We start from the raw sequence: 15,335 nt of genomic DNA, 5'->3' as shown, positions 1-15,335 counted from the left end.
CTAAACTTCGCACATTCCAATAACAACAAATAATAATTCCAAGATCTAGTGTGAAGATGATAGATATCGGCCTACTGGTACCTCTCCCGCAAAGGTTCACAACTTCCCCCATAAAGGGTTAACAATGTGAATAATCATAACGCAAGTCAAAAAAAAAAATGTTAAAATAAACGAACATTGGCTGAGGTCAAACATCCGTCTCCAATACCAGGTAAAACTTTTTAATTTATTTTTTATACCCTCCACCATAGTATGGAGGGTATATTAAGTTTGTCATTCCGTTTGTATATATATTCTTGATCAGCATAAAATTCTATGTCGATTTAGCGAATCAATCTAGCTTCCGAACCAAATGAAGTAGGTTGATAAATTTTTACTCAAATGTATATTATATCTGCAGGACTTTTGTTATTGAAAATGTATGTCTTCGTATAGCCCCCATATAACGGTACCTCCCGATATTCGGTATTCGGTATTTTGATGATTTTACCGACATTATTTACCGGAATTGTTTCAAATTTGGTATTTGAAGTTCGTAGTGGATACTACAGCCTATGATAGAAAATTGTTCGTGCAGGTCCACGTCTTCGTATAGCCCCCATATAACCGTACCTCCCGATATTCGGTATTTTGATGATTTCAGAGACATTACTTACCGGAATTGTTTCAAATTTACCTATAACGTTACCTCCCGATATTCTGTATTTTGATGATTTTAGCTACATTATTACCGTTTTTTTTTTAAGTTTCGCATTAGAATATTTTAATGGCTTATGACAAGTGTTAGCCATGCAGTTCCATGTCGTCGTATAGATCCTAATATAGCAGCTACATTCGGTATTTTTAAGATTTTAACAGAATTTTTAACGGATTTTATTGTTTTGAGAATTGCCAAATTCGTTCCAAATGGTGGAGGGTAGTGTGGACAAAGACCGTTGAATTATCCCTCTGAATCATTATCCGTATCAAACAGTGTCTTGTTTTGGATGTATCGGCTATTCAATATATGCGTATGGGGTTTCTGTGCCCCAAATGCAATAAATATTTATTTTCTGACAAAATTGAAATACGAAATTTTCGCACATATTCTGCAAGACACTATTTGCCTCAAACACAAGGATTTATACAAATCTAATCTGAAATTTTCAAATATTGTACAAGATACGCTAATTTCCTTACCCTCTACTTCGGCAGCTTTACGGTGTAAATTTTTAAACGCCGATAAACTATTTATCCATTTTTAGCTCTACTCTCATAATCTTTTGAGTTTTTCATGTAATTTTGAAAATAAAAAAAATTTTGTCGCCTAGTGTAGTTAGAAAAACCTCTCATACATGTATATATTATGAATTTTTATGTAAAAAGAGAGATTTCCGTATTATTTAAACGTTATTGATTATCTGAAAGAAGTATATATATTTTTTTAATTTCCTAAAAATCTGTCTTCCCTGTTACTTTCCATATATGTACCTAAAATATTAGTAGAGTTGTCATTTCCAAAGACTTGTAATTAGATATTTACCTCTATGTGTTCTTTACTGTAGTTATATCTTTCCTTACACTTTCAATATCTTTGCCGGTTAAACTTTCCCTTCTTCTTCGTTTATTTATTCAATTCTGAAAGAAAATCAAATTTTGAGTTATGGTAATAAACGGAATACCTAACGTATACGTGTTGTCGTTACGTATACGCCACCAGTTACGTCTTGTTATAAAACAGTGTTAAATGGGAGGTCTATGTGTTCAGGTCTCCATAATTTTTTTCACCAACAGAGCCACCAATGAGTATGAAGGATACTCTAATTATTATCACCCCTGTCAGGCAACTCATTGATTATTTTCCTCCGCTTTTATCACAGAGCTCATCAAAGAAACAATGCTGTTAATTTATTTATAAACATAAAAAATTAAAAAAAAATAAAATAAAATTCAAAAATAAATAAAATATCTAACCAAAAACTAAAAGTGAAAAAATTGGATAAAACTATTAACGCAAGAACACAAAATAAACTAAAAACATCTAAAAGAAAAAAACAAAATACTAAAAATCCTTCTCCCCTCAAATAAAAACCCCTTCCCTAAAAACCGCCACAACAAAAATTACCAACACGAATAAGAATAAGAAATTAAGTTTGATTTGTTGTCATTTTTGTCAAAATTTGTTTGCCAAAAGCCTTGCAACAATTACAAAGAACATCATCAACAACAACAAACAACAAGAACAACAACAACATCCCCCAAATAAGACAAAAACATACAACAATATGACACACAATCGTGAAAATTTACGCTTAAGTTTGCACGATTTGCAACAGACCACCACAGCACCCATTAACTCATCATCCAGTTCATCCAGTGTCTCACAATCCATGTCCGTGATAGCTAACCAGGCCATAACCACTGTGGCCAATAAATTTTCGAAGGGCGGTGGTGCAGCGGCAGCGGGGGCGGCATATCAAAATGAAAAATGCGAACGCTTAAAGAAAATGACATCGATAACATGTTCCGATTCCGAAGATGATTCCGAGCGGCGAATACAAATGGATGGCAATGGCAAATGGCAAATAGGGGGCTATGAAGGTGTAAGTTATAATGCGAGGGGGGGTTCAGAAGGTCTAAGATTTATGGGTTTTATTTTCTCAATTTTTGGTTATTATTAGGAAAATTTATTACGATTTCCTTTTTCTAAAAATTCAATTTTTTATCCTTACAGGACACCCGCACACACATTGTCCACGAAATCTTTCGCAATGAACAATCCTATGTTGAATCCCTGCAAACCATGGTCAATCGTTATCTCAAGGCATTGAAATCGCCCGAGCATGCCGGTGTCATAGAGGCCCGCACAGTGGATGAAATCTTCTTTATGGTTCCCGACATCCTTGAGATCCATGAGAAATTCTTGGCCGAACTGCGTAACCGTTTGGACAATTGGGATGCCCAACAAAAAGTGGGAGATGCTTTTATGGAAACGGTAAGAAGTACTTTTTTGTAGATTAGAACTCTAATTTTGAATACCCTTCCTTTTAGTTTTCCAAACTAGAAGTCCTTGAGGTCTACACTTCGTTTGTGAACAATTGTAGTCGTGCCAAAAATGCCATTCGCACAACAAAACATCAACGACCTGCATTTGCCAAATTCCTGGAGACAACGGCCCGCGAACACAAGGGCAAGCTGACCCTGGACTACTTGCTAATCAAACCGGTGCAGAAGTTTCCAAAGTAAGCGAACGAGAGCTTTAACTTTCATTCTGAAGCTCTTCTATGGCCATGGCTATAACCCGAAGACCTTCTGAAGCTCTTCTATAGCCCGAAGACCTTCTGAAGCCCTTTTATAGCCCGAAGACCTTCTGAAGCCCTTCTAAGGCCCGAAAAACTTCTATAGCCCAAAGACACCTGAATCCTTTCCATAGCCCGAAGACCTTCCGAAGCTCTTCTATAGCCCGAAGACCTTCTGAAGCTCTTCTATACCCAGAAGACCTTCTGAAGCTCTTGTATACCCAGAAGACCTTTTAAAGCTCTTCTATACCCAGAAGACCTTTTAAAGCTCTTCTATAGCCAGAAGACCTTTTAAAGCTCTTCTATAGCCAGAAGACCTTTTAGAATTCTTCTACAGCCAGAAGACCTTTTAAAGCTCTTCTATAGCCAGAAGACCTTTTAAAGCTCATCTATAGCCCGAATACCTTCTGAAGCTCTCTATAGCTAGATGGCCTTCTGAAGCTTTTCTATAGCTAGACGGCCTTCTGAAGCTCCTCTATAGCTTAAAGACCTTCTGAAGCTCTTCTTTGGCTAGAAGACCTTCGGAGTTTCTTCTATGGCTAGAAGACCTTCGGAAACTCTACTATGGTAAGAAGACTTTCGGAAGCTCATCTATGGCTAGAAAACCTTCGGAAGCTCTTCTATACATAGAATGCCTTCTGAAACTCTTCTATAGCTAAAAAACCTTCTGAAGCTCTTTTAGATATAGAACACCTTCTAATGTTCTTTTAGACATAGAAGACATTCGGAAGCTCATCTAGACACAGAAGACTCTTGTACAACTAGAAGACCTTCGGACGCTCTTCTGCAACTAGAAAACATTCTTCTATGGCTAGAAACCCTTTTGAAGCTCTTCTATGGCTAGAAGACCTTCTAAAGCTCTTCTATGCCCAGATAACCTTCTAAAGCTTTTCTATACCCAGAAGACCTTCTAAAGTTCTCCTGGACGTAGATGATCTTCGGAGACTCCTCTATTCTAGAAAAGCTGTTGTATGTCTTTAATTTTTTCATTATTTATTTCCCATTTCTCTCTCTCAGCTACGAACTACTCTTCCAAAGACTTATCAAACACACCGATCACGATCATCCCGACCACAAACACCTGCAGGATGTCCTCAAGCTGGTGCACGACATCCTTGTGCATATCAATTGCAAAGAGCGTGAAATTCTCGAAAATGGTCAGCGTGAGGCAACGCTGCGTGAACTGGAGGGTGTTATTGAAGGCATAACCGATCTCATTGCACCGGATCGACAATTTTTACTTTTCGATTTGGTCACCATGCCTTCGGGGCAGGGGGCACGCAAGGAGCGGGGTTTCTTTTTGTTCAACGATTTGCTGGTATTGACGAGCATCAAAAAACGAAGTGGCACCATACGAAAACCGAATACGTGAGTTTTAGAGAATTGCCTAATGGTTTATAGAAATGTAATATAATTTTTCCCATTTTTCTTGGTCCTTTAGAACAACATGTCCGGGCACAGTGGCCTCCACGCTGGATACCAATAAATATAAATTTTTAACCAAGATCTCGTTGGATTGCTTGGAAATTGTTAAGAGTAAGTAAATCGAAATAGAAAACAGGAGGGAAACGGAGAAGCTTAAAATGAGATCCAAGGGAATGGCGTATAAGTGTTATCAATATGTATACGCACTGGTTCCAATACACACTCATATATACGGAGATGGTTTGTAAACGGTTGATGCGATATCAATTCGCCGCCTAATTTTACCATGGCATATATTTCCTTTTGTGCTACCTAAATAGGTGGCGTATACGTGTTGCCATAACGTATACACCCTTTCATCTTTATAATATTTAAACATTTAATTATTTCCCTCCATACCCCGTATATTCTCGACTAACATAAGAAACTCTTTCTTTCTTGTTTTCGCAGCAAAAGATGAAAACATCAAACGCATTATGACTGAAATCGAAAATCTCGCAGAAGACTGCAACAAACTACAACAGATCAGTGAAATAACATCCTCTCTCAAAATGCCGCATCAGTATTTGGAAGATGTCATCCGAGAATTGTTGCGCGATGCCCAGCGCCAATTGTCCGAGAGACAGACAAATGATGCTCAACTGAATATGCTCGAATTAGCGGTTAATTCGCCGTGAGTAATGTCCACTTTTTAACTAATTAGAGGTAGACTAATTGTTTTTTTTTTTCTCTCTTCCAGAAATGGTACTCAAAAGTTATCCATAGTCTTTAGTAAGTCTGAAAAGAGAACACAATGGGAGGAGACATTTAATGAAGCCAAACAAAAATTAGGTAAGTTCTGAAAATTTGAGAAAATCCAATGGAACATTGGGGAGTATGATTGATGTCATAAAGTATACGCACAGATCATTTTGCGAAATAGACTATCAGCTCCCAAGATTCACCACTCTAAGGACAGCTTCTGTGAAGTAATTTGCCTACAATATTCAATAACTGGCTTCAAAAGTGGCAAGCCATGGATCAGCGGCCTCTATATTTGACTATCAGACCATAGAGGTCTCTATTGTAAAATTTGTATCCCTCTTTACCTCTACTCCACAGTAGCTGCAATAAGACACTACTACTGTAGCGTAACTAGCTTCAGAAGGCTATCCTGAAGAGAAAGTGACTCCATGTCGGGAAACTAAACTCAGAGGTCAATGCCAAACATTTGACTCTTGAGATTTCTACTTTAGGGTAGTTGAAGTCCCCCACTGAAGCAACAGTCCTCAGACTTTCCTATTATATATAAAAACTGCATTTTGAGATCTCTACTCCGAGTCCTCACCACTGAAGCAGCAGTCCTCAGATATTTCTATCATAGAAAAACTGAATTTTGGGATCTCTACTGTAAAGTAGCGTAACTGGTCTCAGAGGGCTATCCCGTAGAGAAACTGAGCGAAAAGACCTCCGCCTTCAGAGGTCAATACTAGAATTTGATTCTTGAGATTTCTAATTTTTGGGTAGTTGAAGTACCCCACTGAAACAGCAGTCCTCAGACGTTCCTATTATATATAAAAAAGTGCATTTTGAGATCTCCACTGTTAAATAACTGGACTAAGAGGGCACTTTTATAGATAACCTTTTCTGAAATGGAACTCTGCCAAAAGATTTCAACTGTCGAGGAACTAAACTCAGAATCCACTGCTGAACACCCAGAACACCTGTCCTCTGGTGAGGAGAAACGTAAACTTGAGAGTAGCTGACTTCAATGCTCTCTGCTGAAAATAGGTTGCATCTAGCGGAGAGTAGTTGCCCTCAGTGATCTCTGCTGAAGATTAACTGGCCACAGAGACCTCTATGGGAATGTAGCTATTACGGGATGTCTGAGATATTTTCTCTTGGTTAGGTAGCCTTAGAGTACTCCACTTTAAAAGGGCTCAGATTAGAGGCTGTAAAGTACCTTGCCTCAGAGGTCGCTATTGCAGATTCAACTTGAAAGTGGCTGACTTCAGCGATCTCAGCTGAAAGTAGGTTGTCTCAGAGGCCTCTGCAGGTGAGTAGCTGCCCTCAGTGACCTCTGCTGAAGATTAACTGGCCACAGAAATGTCTGTGGGAGAGTAGCTATGTACAGACGATTATATTACGAGTTGTCAGAGAATTTTTTTTTTTTTTTGGTATCTAGCCTCAGAGTTCTACACTTCATAGATGAAAACTTTAGAGGTTATTATTACATAAAATCTGGACCTCTGCTGTAAAGTAGCTATACTAATGGGATAATTATAAAGAAAAGCAGCTCCAGAGGCTTTGCCCCACCCGACGACATATGCTGATGTTTAGGTGGTGGCATCAGGCACTTATATTCACGATTTCATAGATGATAACTTCAGATTTCTTCTTCGGAATCCTCTGCTAATTGATTACTACCATAAAATGTGTGAAGTCGCTACAGTAAAGTAGCTGGCTTGAAGGGTTGCTAGTCTAAGGTAATTGGACTCAGAGTTCACCACTGTCGAGTAGCCTACCCCCTCTTGTAGAGCTGTTGGCCTTAGAGGTCGCTGCCGTAAAGTAACTGGCCTCAGTGGTCACTGCAGCAAAGTAGCTGGCCTCCGAGGTCATTAGTGTAAAACAGGTGGTCCCAGAGATCGTTATTGTACACCTGCTGGCTTTGGAGCTCGTTGATTTAGAGAAGCTGACCTAGTGTAAAATAAGTGGCCTCAGACGTCGCTATTGTATAGCTACTTTTTTTTCGCTAACTGGCCTTAGACATGGTTTTGTAGAGTTGCTGGCCTCAGAAATCGCTACAATAAAGTAGCTGGCTTCAAGGGTTGCTTGTTTCTAGGCCCCAATTGTAGAGCTGCCGGCCTTAGAGGTCGCTGCTGTAAATTAACTACAGCAGAATACGTGGCCTCAGAGTTCGCTAGTGTAAAACAGGTGGCTTCAGAAGTCTCTTTATGGAGCTGCTGGCCTTGGAGTTCGCGAAAGTAAAAAAACTGGCATCAGAGGTCACTGCAGCAAGGAAGCTGGCCGCAAAGGTCGCAAGTGTAAAACAGGTAGCCTCAGGGGTCGCTATTGTAGAGCTGCTTTCCTCAGAAGTCGTCATTGCAAAGTGGCTGGCCTCAAGAATCTCTGCTATAAAGTAGCTCGCCTCAGAAGTCGCTGCTATAGAATAGAGAGTCTCAGAAGTCGCTAAAGTAAGGTAGCTGGCTTCAAGGGTTGCTATTCTAAAGCAGCTTGCCTCAGAGGCTCCTATTGTAAAGCTGCTGGCCTTGAGGTGGCTGCCGTAATGTAATTGGGCTCAGAGGTCGCTGCAGTATTGTAGCTGCCCTCGGAGGTCCCTAGTGTAAAGCAGGCGGCCTCAGAGGTCGCCCCTGTAGAGTGTCATTCCTCAGCAGTTGCCGCTGAAGAGTAGCTGGTCTGGGAGGTCGCTACTGCTAAGTACCTTGCGTCAGAGGTTGATATTGTAAAGAAGTTTGTCTTAGATGCGTTAATAAAGTAGCCTAAAGAGGCTACCAATACCATATATCTGACTTCCATGGCCCCAAAAGTCTATGCAGGTGAAATATTGGTTTCAGAGTTGAGTTGCCTTAGAGGCCCATTTTTAAGAGGTCTAGAGTCTCTGTCCCTAGCTTAAAAATCGTGACCCGAAAAGCCTCTCATATATATCTCATTAATAGAAATTAATAATCCCTTTCCTTTCATGTTTTTCCTTTTTCCAGCCGCCACTTTGGAACGTCATCCCATACCCGAGTTCTTAACCTCAATACCGATACGCAAAACCAGAGCCGGTCTACAATTCACCTGTGCCGCTGCAACGCTAAGTGAGAAACGTGACGTTTGGGTGTGCAACAGTGATGGTTATGTGGGACAAGTGTGCATTATGTCATTGCACCCCGAACCGAATGTGACCAGCTGTAATGGTGTTTGTAATGCTCGCATTTTGTGTGTTGCCTCTGTACCTGCTTATAGTCCTCATAGTTCTTCCATTAAATCCACATCTTCCTCGAATGATGAACAGTCTGTGTCATCGTCCACAACAAGCTCAACACTGAAACAGCAGCATCAGCAACAGCACCACCACCATCATCACCAGCAGCAGCAACAACAACAGCAACGCTCTTCCTTACCTCCGCTAAGTTATACTCAACAGTTGTTAGACTATCGTAAGAGCATTTCTCCCAACTATTCCAACCCCTCGTCGCTGATTGGTACACCGGAAAAGAAACGTGACAAATCACAATCGAATAGTTTGGCTGGTGGCGGCAGCAGCAGTTCGGTGGCTGCTTCAACGGCCAGCGGAGGTGGTGCCGGGGCTAATAATAGTGATATTCAATTAGATTTAAATTTAAGTTCCAGCGATGAAGAGGCTGAGGCGGCAAATGCTGCGGCGGCCGCTTCCAGTGGTGTGAATTCCTCGTCAGGGGGAGTGGGCAATAGCCACGGTAGTGGCATATGCGAGCGAGTGCCAAGTCCGGCACCATCAACTCATACAACGGGTTCAACGTCGACAGCATCGACGGCCATTGTGGGTAGTAGCAGTACATTATATCATGGACATCAGGTGAGTTTTAAGACATGCTTAGAGAGAAGTCTGGGGGATAGAGGCGTATAAGTGCTGACGTAACGTATACGCCCTGTCTTTTAATATTACTTTGGTTCTATCATTAATCTTGATCTTCTTCTCTGTTTTTTTTAGGACTCCAACCCCGACGAAAGTGATGGCAATCAATCGACCATGTGGATCGGCACCGAAGATGGCTGCATACATGTCTACAATAGCACCGATAACATACGCATCAAAAAGAATCGCATCAAGATTGAACATCATGCTGCGGTCTACTCAATTTTGTAAGTCTGCCTTCAACAGCTCCTGCTCTACTTCAAATTGAAAATTTAAATCTCTTCCTCTTCCCGAAGGTACCTGGACAATCGTGTATTTGTGGCCTTGGCTAATGGCGATATATGCGTTTATTTACGTGATGGAGCTGTCTGGAATACCACATCATCACATTGTTTATCCATTGGAACTGTGACCAGTCCGGTGACGAAGCTACTCAATGTCCATGGCCGATTGTGGTGTTCGATACAGGGCATCATCAAAGTATTGGACATTGAAACGTTGGCGGTAAGTTTTAAAGGCATTTCGAAGAAGGATATCTTTTTCAATGTTTGCTATTTTCTTGCATCCTTCAGGTGGTCAATCAAATCCAAATCTCATCGGACTCAAAGCCCATAACAAATATGTGTGTATCCAGTAATTATGTCTGGATTTCAATACAGAATTCAGCGCACATCAAATGTTTCCATTCCAATACGTAAGTATCCAAAACGAAGAAAGTGGTCCTACAATGCACGAGTCCCAGAAGCCTCTATCATAGACTGTCTGACCTTAGAGGTCTTTACTGGCCTCAGAGGGCACTACTGCAAAGTTGGTGGAGTAGCAGGCATCAGATGTCGCCACTGTAGAGTAGCTGGCCTCAGAGGCCACTACTGTAGAGTAGCTGGCCTCAGAGGCCTCTACTGTAAAGTAGCTGGCCTCAGAGGCCTCTACTGTAAAGTAGCTGGCCTCAGAGGCCACTACTGTAGAGTACCTGGCCTCAGAGGCCACTACTGTAGAGTACCTGGCCTCAGAGTCCTCTACTGTATAGTAGCTGGCCTCAAAGGCCTCTACTGTAGAGTAGCTGGCCTCAGAGGCCTCTACTGTTGAGTAGCTGGCCTCAGAGGCCTCTACTGTAGAGAAACTGGCCTCAGAGGCTTCTACTGTAGAGCAACTGGCCTCAGAGGCTTCTACTGTAGAGCAACTGTCCTCAGAGGCCTCTACTGTGAAGTAGCTGGCCACAGAGGCCTCTACTGTGGAGTAGCTGCCCTCAGAGGCCTCTACTGTTGAGCAGCTGGCCTCAGAGGCCTCTACTGTTGAGTAGCTGGCCTCAGAGGCCTCTACTGTAGAGAAAGTGGCCTCAGAGGCTTCTACTGTAGAGCAACTGCCCTCAGAGGCCTCTACTGTTGAGCAGCTGCCCTCAGAGGCCTCTACTGTAGAGTCGCTGGCCTCAGAGGTCTCTATTGTAGAGTAGCAGGCCTCAGAGGCCTCTACTATAGAGTAGCTGGCCTCAGAGGCCTCTATTGTAGAGTAGCTGGCCTCAGAGGCCTCTATTGTAGAGTAGCTGGCCTCAGAGGTCTCTATTGTAGAGTAGCTGACCTCAGAGACCTCTACTGTAGAGTAGCTGGCCTCAGAGGGCTCTACTGTAGAGTAGCTGTCCTCAGAGGGCTCTACTGTAGAGTAGCTGGCCTCAGAGGCCTCTACTGTAGAGTAGCTGGCCTCAGAGGCCTCTACTGTAGAGTAGCTGGCCTCAGAGGCCTCTACTGTAGAGTAGCTGGCCTCAGAGGCCTCTACTGTAGAGTAGCTGGCCTCAGAGGCCTCTACTGTAGAGTAGCTGGCCTCAGAGGCCTCTACTGTAGAGTAGCTGGCCTCAGAGGGCTCTACTGTAGAGTAGCTGGCCTCAGAGGGCTCTACTGTAGAATAGCTGGCCTCAGAGGCCTCTATTGTAGAGTAGCTGGCCTCAGAGGCCTCTACTGTAGAGTAGCTGGACTCAGAGGCCACTACTGTAGAGTAGCTGGACTCAGAGGCCACTACTGTAGAGTAGCTGGACTTAGAGGCCACTACTGTAGAGTAGCTGGACTCAGAGGCCACTACTTTAGAGTAGCTGGCCTCAGAGGCCACTACTTTAGAGTAGCTGGACTCAGAGGCCACTACTTTAGAGTAGCTGGACTCAGAGGCCACTACTTTAGAGTAGCTGGAATCAGAGGCCACCACTCTAGAATAGCTGGCCCCAGAGGTCGCTACGGTAAAGTAGCTGGCTTCAGATGTACGTACTAGAGAGTAGCTGGCCTCAGAAGTCTGGAGTATCTGGACTGAGTGGTTGCTACTGTAAAGTAGCTGACCTTAGAGGTCGCTACCGTAGAGAAGCTGGCCTCAGGAGTCGCTACTCTGAAGTAAATAAATTGTCGCTTTTCTAGAGTAGATGGCCTCAGTGGTCGCAACTCTAGAGTAGGTGGCCTTAGAGGTCGCCACTATACAGTAGATGGCCACAGAAGTCTCTATTATAGAGTATCTGGCTTCAGAGGTCGCTACTCTAGAGCAGCTGGTCTCAGAGGTCACTACTCTACAGTAGATGGCCTCAGAGATCTCTACTCTAGGGTAGATTTCCTCAGAGCTCGCTAGTGTAGAGTAGCTTTCCTCTGAGGTCGATATAATAAAGACTTGACCTTCGAAGTCGCCATTCATAAGTAGCAGGTCGCAGAGGTCGCTTCTGTACAGTAGTTGGCTTCATAGGTCGCTATTGCGGAGTAGGTCTCCACTCTAGAGTAGGTGACCTCAGAGGTCGTTAGTGTAGACTAGCTGGCCTCAGAGGTCGCTGCTGTGGAATATCTGGCCTTAGAGATCGCTATTGCTGACAAGCTGTTCTCATAGGCCATTACTGTTCAGTAGCTGGCCTCAAAGGTCACTGCTGTGGGGTAGGTGTCCTTATAGTCCCCTCCCGAGTATGTCCTACCCCAAATCCCCACCTCCATTACAAGTTATTCTAATCTCTCTCCCCTCTCTTTCACAGACATCAACTCATCACCGAAGTTAATTTGGCTCAGGCTGTGAATAAAATGCTCTCGAACTGTGACGAAATTATACGCCAACACAAGGCTGCCTGTCTGCGTGTTACATCGCTTCTCTCATGTCGCGATCTTATTTGGATTGGTACCAGTGCTGGGGTGCTGCTGACAATACCCTCACAAGGCTATGAAAAGGGTGCACCAAATGTGGTGCCCACAGGCATACCTCATGGCCATACGGGTCATGTGCGGTTCCTTACCTACGTTGAGACAACTGGAGCCACAGGCAGTGCGTCGAGCGGGGAAAGTGGCAAGGATCATGAAACAAATGCCGGTTCAAAATCACCCAAACCCAAAGGAGAAAGTGCCGCGAATTCTGCCACCAGTACACCCGGTAATATACTCATCATTTCTGGCGGTGATGGTTATGAAGATTTCCGTAACTCTGGCGCTAATTCGCTCAGCGAAATTGCCGGACGCGAAGACAGCACGAATCATCTGCTTATATGGCAAATTTGAGCCCGAAGGCGTAAAAATCGCTGGCGCGTACTACTCAAACGTTGGAAGAATAATAATTAGCATCAGCTAAATATGATTTTAGGTAAAAAGTTTCGAACGTTTTAGCCGCTGTGTATGGGTGTGGGTAGCGTAGCTGTTACGCCGTAAAAAATGGAATGAAAAGAGAAAACAAAACTATTGGGGAAAATGGAAGGCTAGAGGAAAAGGGAAATGAGATAGGGAGAGAAAGTGAAAATGAGAGTTGGCTATTGTGGGGTGTATCAAATGACAGCCCAGCCATCTGCAGGTTTCTTTCTTTCCCACATCCATTGTCTAACAAAAGAAATTAACAAAACTGAAATACTGTCTTATACTGATGTGCCAAATGAACACAAAACTAAATTTGTGGTATTGCTTCAGTTGCGAATGATTCTGATTTTGTTTGTTTTCAATCGCCTTTTTGGTTTGCAAATTTGTCTTTAAGCTGGGGTTTTAGAAGGCATTTTGAATAAATTTTTTTCTTGATACTGGGGAAGAACAAGTCAAGTTTGAGGGGTGAGATATTTATATTTGTGGCAAAAAAAAATATTTTGAAATGAACAATTTTTAATCACTTATATCGAAATCCTTTAAGGATATTTTTTGATGAAATATTTTTAGATACATATATTTTTTTAATACGACATCGCCTTCCGACACATTTTCGGTATTTTGATATTTATTTGCAAAATTCAATGGAAAAGTTTTACTTATTTCTCGATTCTCCTTGTTTCGGTTATAATTTTGAATGTGTTATGAATAACTTTTCGAAAAACATGGGGAAATATTAAAGCGATTTTAGGAAATATTGTTTTTGTAGCATTAAATATAGATTTAAACATATATAGCAGACAATCCATGAAAGGCCCCTATAGGCGATCTAAGGAATGGTTTATTAGCAACCCGAAAAAATTAATTGACATGGTTGGAAGATCATGTTTTTAAGGTATTTGTAGGCAGATTTTTTCTAGCATATAGCCGCTGATATAAGATTTAAGGTAAACCGCTGAGAGATTTTCCGGTCAAAACGAGAGGAAATTCTTACGAGTCTTCATAGAAAATCTAAAACAATTAAAAAACGAGAAATAATATAGAGTCTTAAAAGACGGGCCTTAAATTATTTATTTTAGAACCCTAGGGATTTTTGACAAGCGTACCATTTTTGGCGAACTGAAGAACATATTATTAGGCAAGTTATATATAGCCTTTTTAGAGCATTTCGACAGACTTAGATAACGAATTTTTATTATTAAAATTGTAATCTTAATAGACGAGATATGAAGCGCTCTGTGAACTTTCGTGCCACGAAGTTTTTAAATTTGAGTCCTTTAAAATGAGTTGTGAAGTCGGGAGCTTCTATGGTAGAGACCCGGTGGACTCGTGTGTTAAGTGGTCGTTACAGCAGCTAATTTTACCTGAAGTTCATCACTTTGAGGATATAAAGGCCTCCACAAGAATTTTCTTAGAATTTCCGACCAAGGCGAAAAATATATCAGAATTGATAGACATTAAAACCTCCGATGAGAAAAAAAAAATGGTGGCTTTTGAAGGGATCTGAGAGAGTCGGCTAAATGAATAAAATGCGACGGACCAAATCAAATTATTTAGAGGAGGTCTAAAACTAGACAATAAAAAGGAACTTTTTGCAGGTCCCAAGGCAAGACCTGAGAGACAATCCAAGCGATTGCCAAAAGAGACCTGAAAGGGTTTTTTTTTTAATGAAAATGGTAGTCAGTCGAAATAATTATGTAAATAGGCAAACCCAATACAACCTGTCTGTATAATTCACCTAAAAGTACAAAAAAATCGTAAAGGAGATCTAAAATAAGGCCTTCAAAAGGGAATTATTTGCAGTTCGTAAAAGTGGGTTTTATAGACCATTCAAAGGATTAATAAGAGAGTTGACATGAGGTAACTGCAACTGGATCTGTAAATTTACCTAAAAGTAGCAAAAATCAGCCTTTAAATTAGGTCAAAAATATGGCCTTGAAAGGAACTAAATGCAGTACCTACAAGTAGGCCTTAGATATCATCCAAATTCCAAGAAAACTGAAAGATTTTTATGGAAATGGTAAGCAGACGAAAAAACTCCAATTGAACTGCCCATGATTCCATGTAGAATTGCCTATAAGTACTAAGTACATAGAAACTTTTATAGAAGGTTCAAAACAAGGCATTGTAGATGAATTTAAAAACAGTGCCTAAAGGTTGACACTGCGAGATCCAATCGACCATTAGCAACAGACTTTGCTGAATTGACGTGAAAGTCTCAAAAAGAAGTCTTTGAAGGTGGTCTAAAACAAGGCCTTAATGAGGAATTAAATGCAGTGCCTAAAAGTAGGCTTTAGAAAGTATTCAATCTGTTGTTGAAATCAGAACCGAAAGCCTCTTTATGAAAATGGAAAGGATCAAATTAAAGGGCTTATATGAGGTCTGAAACATAACTCTAAAAAAAAGTGGACTCGTAGTAAGACCTGAGAGACAATCCAAACGAGTTACCAGAAAAAGTTAAAA

The 15,335-nt window shown here is 41.5% G+C and overlaps 1 protein-coding gene across 2 annotated transcripts in view; it reads left to right on the top strand.

Annotated features, from left to right (window-relative positions):
- Positions 1 to 14,771, top strand: part of LOC101893211 (rho guanine nucleotide exchange factor 17) — a 114,818-nt gene extending 100,047 nt beyond the window's left edge. The window contains exons 1-12 of one of the 2 annotated variants that reach the window (XM_011295235.3): positions 2,048 to 2,582; positions 2,714 to 2,974; positions 3,031 to 3,221; positions 4,296 to 4,646; positions 4,720 to 4,814; positions 5,154 to 5,376; positions 5,443 to 5,534; positions 8,402 to 9,243; positions 9,379 to 9,530; positions 9,600 to 9,807; positions 9,876 to 9,997; positions 12,290 to 14,771. In XM_011295235.3, coding sequence (XP_011293537.1) covers positions 2,265 to 2,582; positions 2,714 to 2,974; positions 3,031 to 3,221; positions 4,296 to 4,646; positions 4,720 to 4,814; positions 5,154 to 5,376; positions 5,443 to 5,534; positions 8,402 to 9,243; positions 9,379 to 9,530; positions 9,600 to 9,807; positions 9,876 to 9,997; positions 12,290 to 12,803 — 3,369 coding nt within the window. In that variant the 5' untranslated portion in view covers positions 2,048 to 2,264 and the 3' untranslated portion in view covers positions 12,804 to 14,771. Of the gene's footprint in view, positions 1 to 2,047; positions 2,583 to 2,713; positions 2,975 to 3,030; positions 3,222 to 4,295; positions 4,647 to 4,719; positions 4,815 to 5,153; positions 5,377 to 5,442; positions 5,535 to 8,401; positions 9,244 to 9,378; positions 9,531 to 9,599; positions 9,808 to 9,875; positions 9,998 to 12,289 lie in introns of those variants that run through there. The other variant, XM_059123278.1, reaches the window with a different exon arrangement.
- The last annotated feature ends 564 nt before the right edge of the window (positions 14,772 to 15,335 follow it).

The sequence above is a fragment of the Musca domestica genome, unplaced genomic scaffold (genome assembly GCF_030504385.1).
Source record: "Musca domestica strain aabys unplaced genomic scaffold, Musca_domestica.polishedcontigs.V.1.1 24, whole genome shotgun sequence".
NCBI classification, from domain to species: Eukaryota; Metazoa; Arthropoda; class Insecta; order Diptera; family Muscidae; genus Musca; species Musca domestica.
This window is presented reverse-complemented; position numbering and strand designations above follow the sequence as displayed.